Below are 12,034 nucleotides of genomic sequence, written 5' to 3'. Positions count from 1 at the left end.
TCGCTGTATCAACAGACATTCCAAAAGTATAAATCTGAAAATATGTATTGATTCAGGATTGGAATCTAGAATTTAAAAACAGCTGGTATAAGATTCTTTCCAAGGCTAAGTCCTCGAATCTACGAGGTATTGAAGGTTTGACCAGACGTTCATAAAACACAAAAAAAAGATGCTCAAAACTCAAAAAGTATTCATATATGTATGTATATATGTATATTTTCTATGTCTGTCGTGTCAGTTTCTATGCGAACCACTTCCTCCTTCATTTTCAAACCGACTCTTATTTTTGCTGCACCTAGTACAGAACTACGATGCGTCAAGATCGGACAACTTTGTAATTACAAAATTGTATATTTCCTTTGCTAATAAAGATAAGCAGCCGAAAATAATATAAATCGGATTATTATATCTTTAATGACTGCTATAAACAAAAACAACTGCTTGAGGAATGATTTTTCATAATAATGCAAGGATAATATGAAGAATTGGCAAGCACAGAATGTTGTAATTTTTGTTTCACGATTATTAGAAAATGATAAATATATATCCATATGCCACTTTTTACGAATTGATAAAAACTTTCAAAAAAAAATGTCATGAGCATGTCGGTAATATGTTAAGAAATTTTTATTATAATATGCACTCAAATTTAAATGAATAGATAGTCTAAAAGGAATTATACATTTATGCTGCGCATTTTCCATTCAGATGAGAAGAGTATGTATGCCTGACTTTTATTTTATTTTAAGTATAGATGGTAATATACACATTTACCTCATCATGTTCGTTGGCATCATAAGCCCGGATGCAACGAAGTAATTTCTTCATTATTATTTTTTTGTATTAATTGAGCAAAGGTATACTATACCCTTGGCGCTACTCATTTCGAATTTTTAAGAGTATGTATGCAGTATGCATGTGTGTTTATATATGGTATGTATGTATATGTACACATGAAAACTTATCCATATACATGCCACCACACACCAAGAAAAAATCAAAGAGAGCATAATATTGTGAAGGGATAGATAGGGAGAGAGACGACTGTAGGACAGCGAGATGGGAAATCCAGAGAGTCGCAATGTGGGAGCGGCGTGCCGATCGTTTTTACGTCTGAGGCATAGCAAAAACAATAAAAGTCTATTCGTTAAAATTCGGTTGGTGCCGTCCAGGCCGTAAAAACGAACCTACCTGCCATTGGACCAGATCGGGAGAGAGAGCTGAGCCTTATTCGGTTGTAGCGGAAAAGTAGCCAAATCGTCAGCTCTAAGGGCAAAAAGTATCTTAAATTAGTATGTGTGAATGTGTATTCTGTTTTGTGTATATTGTATGGCCATCTTCGATCTGCCCGCCTTCGCTGACTGTTCGTGATCTGTAGCTATACACTTGAATCTGTGACGCACTTGCACATGTATCTGTGCGCTTGTGTTGTATTTTAAAATGTATCTGTGTAAGCATCTGCAGCAGTATCTGTGAGAGGAGACGACGTGCGGTGCTGGTGCTCCATCTAAGCAAGCGAAGCATTGCAAGAGATAGAGTTGCTGCCACTCAGTCCACTCGCAAGAAACACCGCAATAAGACGCAGCACACACTCGTTATTGACTTTGTCACACTTAATTTATTTTTGTTGGCTGAAAGTTAAAATAAATTAAGCGATTAATTTGGGTGCTGTGTGTAACCTCATGATTCGCGTACAGTACTCACCCGCGTGTGATCACTGTTGGGGAAACAAGTGAATATATTTAAAAATTGTTAAACAAGCATTGCAACCACTATTTGTGTCCTGGGAATTATATACGAGTGGTTCCTGGAAAAATATTTACTTACAAAAGCGGAAATATATTAACCTTTTGTGCTATTTGTGTCAGTGTCTTGTTAAAATGAATATGTTTCCAAACGCCGCTATAATTTAATACGAAAGTGCCGACGGTAAAGCCATGATGTGAAAAAATAAAATTACGTTAACTTATACGACGTTTAAAGAAACGTTTAGAAACATCTTTAATCTGGATAAATAAAACCAACATGGACGCGTACGCTTTACCAACTTATTTTCCCCTTGCGTAAGTTGAATTATACTGAGCTATCTGTAAACATTCATACATATGTAAATTTCTGGGATCATATACTTGATGGGTTTTCAGTGTACAAAGTACACTGTAAACGGTTTCTACGGCCGATTTCGAAATGTTCTTCCCGAAGTCCTAAATGTTCATAAATAAATAGCGTTGAAGTTTGATCAAACCTGTTATTTTGTACACTTGGAAAATGTATACGAATAATAATACTTTTAATAATAATAATTTAATGAAATTGATATTCGGTCTTTCCATCAACATATAAATACATATGTACATATATATTATGTCTTTCACATATTCGCCATAAAAAACGGTTCCACTTTAATTCAGTAAATTTTAACTATTGTATTCTTAGAATGTCAAAATATTGTATGAAATATTTACCAAAAACGTGATAACGCATGATATTTTTAGCAATGCAGCTAACCGATTCAATAGAGCATACCAAATTCCATCGGAATAATTTTCAACTGTGCCATCCAATAAAAATAGGACCGTGTTCAGTATCAATTATACCGTGAGTTAATTTTTGCAGTTAGCATGACCGTCGTGTAAAAGAAAGTTTTAATAAATTATAATAATTAAACCCACATTTTCTGACTACAAAAAATGTTAAAAACACTTCTTATCAGCATGAACTACCGCTTTCCTATGGCTTTATCGGTTCTCAGTTGTCCCCTGAAAATCTATGCATGCTATAGCCGAGCATCTGTCCGTCCGTCTTGTTTGTCACCTTGTTCTCAGAGACTATAAGACCTAGAGCAACCAAATTTTGTTTCGAGACTCATATGATATCACACTGCTTCAAGTGTATTTTAAAATTCCACCGGGGGTGGGAATTCCGCCCCACAAAGAACGAAAATCTGTGGCATCCATAAAAACTGAAAAAGCAGGGTCTAAGAAAAACACATATATCAGATTACCGAATCTGGTACAGATCGGATCATTATTATAGACAGAATGAAGAAAAAATTTTCAGTTGCTTAACCCGCCCCTTGTAGCACTTCAGACGCTACTTATTCTCTTTCTCGCTCGTACACACTCTGCCGTGTGCAGTGCGCGACCTTTCGCGGAGATGTTGAATCTACATTGCATATGTATAATCTACATTGTAGGTACATTTCAGATGTAGATTACAGATGTAGCAAAAATAAAGTAAAATATAAAATTATTTAAAATTCCATATTGTACATCATAGTCTCACATATTTATACACGGACTGAGTGCGGGTATAAAAGTAGAGCTGCGTCCACAGAAGCTACTCAAAATTTCCTTCTCGTTTGTGTTGACTTTTGTGGATTCGGGGAAAATCTGTTTCTGACATCCTGAGCTATCCCCATCGCTGACGATACGATGGATAGCTAAACTGTTCTAAAAAATGGCAAATTTTGACAGTTGTTAACACAAGACAACAGATCCTAAAATTTGCAATATATCTTAAATCTTAAACAAATCGAAGACAGTAACAGCCAAACGTAAGCGTTTATTTAAAATGGCAAGATAAACACTAAAAAAATTAAAGAACACGTTAACTTTCGCTTGGTATATCTTATGCAATTATAGCCATTGTTTAGAAACTAACTTTACGACAAATGAAAGACTATACATTTCCGTTTTTAACTCATTCATTTTACAGCCAATCAGTGTACTATACTAATTGCCTAACTCAATTAAGTTTATACAACTTATGATTTATGTAACTTAAGCAATATATTTTATACGTAAAAGTCAGAAATGGTATCGAAGCCGTTGATTGCCGCATGCTCCCTCGTTCTCTATTTGGTATTGCTGTTCGCAAAACGGTCACATTGTTTGTTCATTCTGGCTATAATAATGATCTGAATGGGATGACAGACTTGGTACATCGACTCGGCTATTGATGCTGATAAAGAATTTATGGGGTCGAAAAAGCTTCCCTCTGGATATTACATACATCTACACGAAGTCTTTGAGTACAGGGTGTAACCACTGTAGAACAGTTTTACAGCTGCAGTTAGTTCTATTAATACCAGGATTTCTGAAATATATATATACATATATACATACATATATATACCTTAATAGAATTGAAGGGGGGTGAAAGCATCCTATAGGAGTTTGTGTAGCAAACCAGTGTGCCCATCTTTATCAAACATCTTACCGAAGGGAGAACTGCTGTACAGTTATTTTGGGCTTCAAGGTGTTTTTTGATTAAATGCTGGATGTAAAAACCCGCCCATTACTGCTAAGCCAATATGTTTTTTTAAGAATTTAATAATTTTTCTATGGTAATTATGCTCTTGTGCTTTGTTAAGCCGTTTGCTTATTTGCGTTTGCGAGTCTCTTGTACAAGTCTCGTACGTTGGTTTGCGTGGTTGGACTATGAAAAGTACCAAGAAAATGTAACCTTTGCCGTGCTTTTGACAATTTTAATGATTATAAGCTTATTTAGTGCGGAATTAGCTACACTCTATAGTGGAAAAACTAAATTCTAAAAATAGAATAATACCACACAAAAACAAATAATTTTTTTAAGCAAAGTTGACAAAACAATATACATTTTGAAAAGTTCAATATATAAGAAAGACATTGAGGAAAAACTTGTATCAAGAATCATCCGAATCCTATGAGATAATAGTAAAAGAACGTGTCTATAAAAATACCAAAAACGCGAACTTTAGCTTATATTAATAGGTTTTCGGATCACAATTAATGAAATTATATGTCAATTGTGAAATTAGTTACCTTTCAATAAATTTAGAACATAATATCCGGAAAAAATTATATGTAAATCTGTTTCTATCGGCTTTTCAAGATATTTTCCTGGTGGGCCTTTTGGCGGAACTGCCCATATATGATTTATTATCGACCTTTGTTACAGACCTTTACAGAAATAAAATCTTACATATTATCCTCCTTATTTCTAACAAAGCCAGGTGTACAAAAATAATGTTTAATATATGGATTTATATGTTACAGATACTCGGAACTACAATTCCTAGCATCTAGGCGAGCTGCAGCTGTAGCAGCGGCGGCAACTGTGTTACCAGGTTCGCCATGCCTTAACCACGTTCCGATAGCAGATGTTAGTAGCTCGGTGACAGTTCCGCCCTCGTTGACCGGGAATGAAGCAGCGGCATCGGACTCTATAAAAGTGCCGGTTTCTATTCACACACCAATTAATACTGGGAATGTTAGCAACCACACATTACTAGCCAACTCAGCTGGTCACCATCATCATCACCAGCATCAACATATTCATAGTATAAATGTAGGTGGGCAACCTCAACCGCACGATTTCCACCCTGCCTACAGAATTCCCGGATACATGGAACAATTTTACTCTCTGCAACGGAGCAGCCCCACTGCATCCTACCATGGTAGTTACTCTGCTTCATAGCATAGCTGCTAATAGTAGTCAGATTATTAAAAATGTAATTAATGTAATCTCCTTCTGGTAGATCCATATGCTAACTGTGCCTCAGCATTCCACTTGGCCGGGCTTGGATTAGGCTCAGGTGACTTCTTGGGTACGCGAGGTATGGGTTCTCTGGGTGAATTGCATCACGCAGCCGTTGCAGCAGCCGCCGCTGCTGGATCACTGGCAAGTACAGACTTTCACTTTAGTATTGATGGCAACGGACGACTAAATAGCCCGCGGCCGGCTACTGGTAGTATTCGCGCAAGCGTAAGCCGCAAACGCGCGCTGTCTTCATCGCCATATTCGGACTCATTTGATATTAATTCAATGATCAGATTCTCACCAAATTCACTAGCCACGATTATGAATGGTTCGAGGGCAAGCAGTGCCGCTAGTGGGTCATATGGTCATATCGCCGCTAGTGCATTGAGTCCAATGACACACGCCCACACATCAATAGCACCACGTCTACAGCAAATACAAGCACATTTGTTGCGTGCAAGTGCTGGACTTCTGCACCCCATGACCCCGCAACAGGCGGCTGCTGCCAGTTTTTCCATGACCCATGCAGCTAACGCTGCTGCTCTAGGCCTAAGCGATTCCAAACCAAAAGACTTACACTTACCCATTCTTTCGTCGAAATCACCGGTAGCGAGAACAGTTCCAAATGAATCAAAGGAGGTTGCTGCTTTAAAGGTAAGTGTGCTTTTATTTCTACGCAATATGTTAATAGTGTTAGATATTATGTTACATGCTATAATAGAACTTCGACGAGGGAAACCAGAAGGCCCGACAGTTAAAAAACAAACCCATGGAGCAGCCATCATCCACATCTGACAGCGTGGCACAAGTAGAAGCGGATAGCGCCTCTTCGAATTTATTAGAGCGCCGACAACGTAGTAAAGGCTCAGGCAGCACTGGTAATGTTAATGGGATTGGACAGAGTAGCCACGTGGAGGAATTTGTCAACTTTGCCTCTACATCGACTCCATCGAATGAATATGATTGTACCACTGCCGACACAACAGATATTAAGGACGAGCCCGGGGACTTCATTGAAACAAATTGCCATTGGCGTAGCTGTGGCATTGAATTTATGACCCAAGATGAACTTGTTAGGCACATAAATAATGACCACATTCAAACCAACAAGAAAGCTTTCGTCTGCCGATGGGAGAATTGTTCACGAGGTGAAAAGCCATTTAAGGCGCAGTATATGCTGGTTGTACACATGCGTCGCCATACCGGTGAAAAACCACATAAGTGCACGGTATGATTGCTTTTCAATTCATGTTGAAACATTTTTTATATAACATTCATTATAGTTTGAAGGTTGTTACAAAGCTTACTCCCGTCTGGAAAACCTAAAAACACATTTGCGTTCGCACACGGGAGAAAAGCCCTACACCTGTGAGTATCCAGGATGCAGCAAGGCCTTCAGTAATGCCAGTGATCGTGCGAAGCATCAAAACCGAACCCACAGTAATGAGGTAAGTTAATAAAATACTACAATTATCGAAATTTGTAAATTTTGTGTACATTTTTTCAGAAGCCATACGTTTGTAAAGCTCCTGGCTGTACGAAACGTTATACCGATCCAAGTTCGTTGCGAAAACACGTCAAAACCGTTCATGGTGCTGAGTTCTATGCTAATAAGAAACACAAAGGCTTGCCTTTAAATGATGCAAACTCTCAACTAGAAAGGGACAATGGCCAGCATCGACAGCATTTGCAGGAACAGCATATTGACTCAAGCCCTTGTAGCGATGACCTGCATATTGGAAAAATGATAGGCATGTCCAGTCCCAGTATTAAATCTGAATCAGATGCCAATTCTCCACATCATTTAATATCAAATGGTGGTGGCGCCGCAGCTTCCGAATGCTTTATATCATACACGCAAGACGATATTGCCGAAAACGGTGGATTAAATGATTGTTGGAACTGTGATGATGACGTCGATGTGGCCGACCTACCTATTGTCTTGCGGGCAATGGTTAATATTGGGAATGGAAATGCGTCTGCGACTTCTATGGGGGCAACTTCTATGGGTCGTCAGCGCTTTCGCAGTCGACTTCAAACTAAAGGTATAAACTCGTGTACTTCGATGCTTTGCAATATTCCGGAAAGTAATCGTGCCATTGGGATTAGCGAACTTAACAAACGTATTACAGAGCTGAAGATGGAGCCAGGCATGCCAACGGCTCAAGTTCAAGCGCGAGTACCTGCTAATACAGGTTTAGGCGGCTTGCAAGATGATTTATTACAAACTCAATCACAGAATCGCAACACTGCTTTAACTAAGCAGGGCTATGCATCAGTACATAGTTCTCTACAAGCTCAGTATCGACGAGATAGCCAGAACTCCAATGCCAGCACATATTACGGCAGCATGCAAAGTCGTCGTAGTAGTCAATCATCGCAGTTATCGTCTATGTCTACTATGCGACCGAACCCTTCCTATAACACGACATCGGCTTCTCTTTACGACCCAATTTCACCTGGCTGCTCTCGCCGATCCAGCCAAATGTCAAATGTTGCAAGCTGCTATGCCGTGACACCAACAACAGGATCGAATTCCACAGACAAATATGCGAATTTAAACTGTGGCGCTGGTGCACAAATAAACGACAGGCCTGGCAATCCATATTTTGTCCCTAATAACAGTCTTCCGCCTCCTCCGTCTTCACATTTGATTGCAACTAATCTGAAGCGCTTGCAGGGATCAAATGGTATTAGCAGCTATCAACAGGAAAAGGCTTTTCAAAATAGCGGACGTTATTCTACTCCCAATATTATGCAGTCTCCGCATTCTGGGAACTACCGACAGGAAGCAGGGTTAGAGTTCGGTAAATCAGTGCAGAATGGTGTATCTAGGCGACAATCCGAGCCATTATTGCCGAATCTGAGCCTAGAGCCTCATACTTTGAATGACACAAATATGCGAAACTCCAATAATAGGTATAGAACTTGCACAGGTGATACTCATGGGAATGAGTTCAAAACCGGGCAAGAGACCATTCAAATGCAGGATGGTTGCAATGTCCCAGTCACCACTGGGAACATGCTTACGATCCCTGAGCAACATCCAAATGAAAGAGTGAATTTGGATGAAGTTGAAGAGCTCATATTACCCGATGAGATGCTCCAGTATCTTAATTTGGTCAAAGATGATGATAAGCTGTTGTCTGGAAGGGGGCATGAAAATAGAGATACCTCAACTGGCGTAGCAAACCCCTCATCAGCTATTGATAATCAAGATCGACCACCTGGAAATTTATTAAATCAGCAGTTGGCGTCACATACCTCGAACCTAGACATATCAGTAGCAATTCGACCGTATAGTACGTCGCATCAAAATGGACGTGCCTTCGGCATATTATGCGCACAAAGAGATCAGATAAACGCATCTGAACTCCGTCGTCCTGCACAGACTGTATGTAATAATTTCTCGCAGAGATTTGATAATGGCCAATACACCCAACTCCAAGCACTATCTTTTGAGCAACAACCAATAACAGCAACCCAGAATCAAATTATAGATTCATCAATGACAAGTTTACCAGAGATAACGGATATTTCTACTAATACACCAATAGCTTCAGATGATAAAGGCCTATTGAATAGTGAACATCAAAACAATAACGTAAATGAGATTCAATGCGGTGTCATAAGCCAGTCACAAATGTCACCATCTATTAACACAAATGGCACTGGCCAAGTGCCGACCATAAGGCCACAAACCCATAGTTCAAGTAAATTCCCTATAAAACCCGCCTTAAAAAATGTTCAGCTTACGTGTCTCTCTGCGATGAGCCCAAAAATCGTAACTGAAAACCAACTAAATAATGTAACTTCAATGCATTTAGAGACTTACCAACGTACCCTGGAATATGTTCAAAGTTGTCAAAACTGGATGCAGACAAACAACGCCGTTGCGGGCCATGTTCATGCTACTGGAACCACCGCTATCACCAACATGCAAGTTTCTAGCAACAATCCCGTGTGGCCGGACGTAAGCAGCTCGACTCACCCCCATGCGGGAATAAATATGGTTATCAACGATATGACTACATCACTGACCTCACTTTTAGAGGAGAATCGATATCTACAGATGATGCAGTAGAGCTCTGCGTCAAAAAAAACAATGGGACTAAAACTGCGAAACCGCCTGCGAGATTATTAAATATCCGACTCAAGTCACGAAGTTCATATTTTCATATAAACAAGACAATCCAATATTTATTGTTTAGATTTGAGTGGAAAACAAAACCCAAAAGAAGCCCCACTTGCATGTCGTATATACATGCTATATATGAATATATGAATTGACTATTTAATTTTCAAGTATTATTTTTTCTATTATAACTAAGAATATTGAAAAGGCCATTTGATAAAAAAAGGACTATTAATTTTTTAAGATATACATACAAAATGATAACTGCCTGAAAGCATAGATGAACTAAAATGCTTTTAAGTACTAAGGTAATATTATACAATCTTGACATGTGTCTTCCAAATCATTGATATGATTTAATTCCCTGTAATACAAATATTCATATTTTTGTAACAAAAATTACACTTGTTTTTTACACCTACCTAAACACATATTTAGACATTTAAGTAATCTACAATAAACCATGTTCCCGACTTTCTTTCTTGAAGAGATTGATGGTCAGAGCAAGACACCCTTTAATGCTAAGGTATATTGGGAGAGAGAGAGCACGCGTGATGCAGGAGAGTCATTATGGAATATAAAGACTTTATTGGGTCGAAAACGCTTCTTTCTGGCTGTTAAATATATTTTTACGCTTACACTTAGGTAAGTACCTAAATTCTGCGTCAAAAACATTCCGAGCTGATTTTTAATCAAACTGATTGGAAAATTGTAAGTCGCTTGTGAGAGTCGGATGCAAAATAAATCTGTTGCGAATGGAACTGTGGTATAAATCCGAGCTGACAATATCGGCTCACTATATAGGAGATAGATGCCATGAGCGTAGCAGACAAACAAGACAAACTTACAAGTCATTCGATAACTTATATGTGCATCATGCTTTTAGTCAAAGTGGATGTGTTGAACGCAGAGAAGGATACGTTTCCGACCCCATAAAGTATATATATTCTTGATCAGCATCAATAGCCGAGTCGATATAGCCATGTCTGTCTGTCCGCCCGTCTGTCCGTCTTGATGAGCGCCTAGAACTCGGAGACTATAAGAGCTAGCAGAACTAAATGTTTTTTTTCCATACATGTGATATCACGTTGTTACAAGGGTATTTTCGTCCCGCCCCTTCCGACAACACAATGGACGAAAATGTGTGGCGTCCACAATTTTAAATATACAAGAAAGCGAAAAACGCAGTATCGTAGAAAATTACCATATCTTTTAGATTGCCGAATCTGGTTAAGATCGGATCATTATTATAGCCGGAATGAAGAACAAAAATTTCGGATGCTTTGATTTTAAAAGTTGGCATGAATTGAGAAGTTGTAATACTCCGCTCCTAATGAATTCGTTTGAAAGCAAGAGTTATGTTTTCTGTTGTTCGATAGGAAATGCTTTGATACATCCAGCAAGTAGAGTTTTCAATGGCTCCGGTTTTGCCGGATGGAACGTGTTAGTCGCTTCTGGGGACTCAATTGTGGACGCCACACATTTTCGTCCATTGTGGGTGCGGCAGGGGGTGGGACGAAAATACCCTTGTAACAACGTGATATCACATGTATGGAAAAAAACATATAGTTCCTCTAGCTCTTATAGTCTTAGAGATCTAGGCGCTCATCGAGACTATTGGCTATTGATGCTGATCAAGAATATTTATACTTTATGGGGTCGGAAACTTTTCCTTCTCTGCGTTGCGCACATCCACTTCTATCACAAATACAATTTACCCCTTAGCTCTTTTTTGATTACGGGTATAATTACTTAACTTATTGTTACTTTGAGTATTTACAAGATTTTTATTAAAACATACGGGACAATTGGGGCGTTACTGGGGGTTGTGTAATTAGCTTAGGACAAAGCTTCGTCAGGTAGCGCTATGCCTGTGCATTTATAATTTGCGGATATACCAATCAGCTCCAGTTGCCAAGCGGGGGACCTTGCTCTGGAACACCCTGAACCTATTCAGGTGGGATTTGGCTGCCTTTGACCTTGTAGATAAGGATCTTGTTGGATATGCTTAGCTTGCTGTTGGGTTTTAGGAGCCAGTAGAGCTGGCCTTCGTTTCCAGGGGCACCTCTAACCATCTTGATGTGTCTGGCAAAGGTCAGGCGAGTGTCTAGAGTAACTCCCAGGTATCTACACTCCTTCCGCAGCTCTATCATCTCACCGTGTAGGAGGACTCAGGGCACGTTTCTCTTCGAAGCGTGTGGGTCACCACCACGCACTTCTCCGGGTTCACCGAGACATTCCTTCGACACGCCCAGTTCTCGAATTGCTTCAGGTACCGCTGGAGTTTGTCTGTGGCATCATATACACAGTCAGCTCTCGACAGTACTACCGTGTCGTCTGCAAAAGTTGCAATCTGTAGGTCGATCGACTGGGACG

At 39.3% G+C, this 12,034-nt stretch overlaps 1 protein-coding gene and 1 long non-coding RNA gene across 2 annotated transcripts; one reads left to right on the top strand and one right to left on the bottom strand.

Annotated features, from left to right (window-relative positions):
• Nucleotides 1-612: 612 nt before the first annotated feature.
• On the bottom strand, nt 613-2,041 carry LOC121404181. Its single transcript, XR_005967791.1, has 3 exons — nt 1,705-2,041; nt 1,192-1,631; nt 613-1,113 (listed from the first exon to the last, which is right to left on the bottom strand). It is a non-coding gene; the product is annotated as an uncharacterized LOC121404181 (long non-coding RNA).
• On the top strand, nt 1,544-10,192 carry LOC111070815 (transcriptional activator cubitus interruptus). Its single transcript, XM_022361772.2, has 6 exons — nt 1,544-2,063; nt 5,040-5,440; nt 5,522-6,177; nt 6,245-6,751; nt 6,807-6,971; nt 7,031-10,192. Exons 1-6 carry the CDS (start codon nt 2,026-2,028, stop codon nt 9,605-9,607), a joined length of 4,344 nt encoding a protein of 1,447 aa, XP_022217464.2. The 5' UTR covers nt 1,544-2,025; the 3' UTR covers nt 9,608-10,192.
• The last annotated feature ends 1,842 nt before the right edge of the window (nt 10,193-12,034 follow it).

The sequence above is a fragment of the Drosophila obscura genome, unplaced genomic scaffold, assembly GCF_018151105.1.
Source record: "Drosophila obscura isolate BZ-5 IFL unplaced genomic scaffold, ASM1815110v1 contig_187, whole genome shotgun sequence".
In the NCBI taxonomy this organism is placed as follows: domain Eukaryota; kingdom Metazoa; phylum Arthropoda; class Insecta; order Diptera; family Drosophilidae; genus Drosophila; species Drosophila obscura.
Note: the sequence above shows the minus strand (reverse complement) of the source record. Positions and strands in the feature narration are given on the sequence as shown.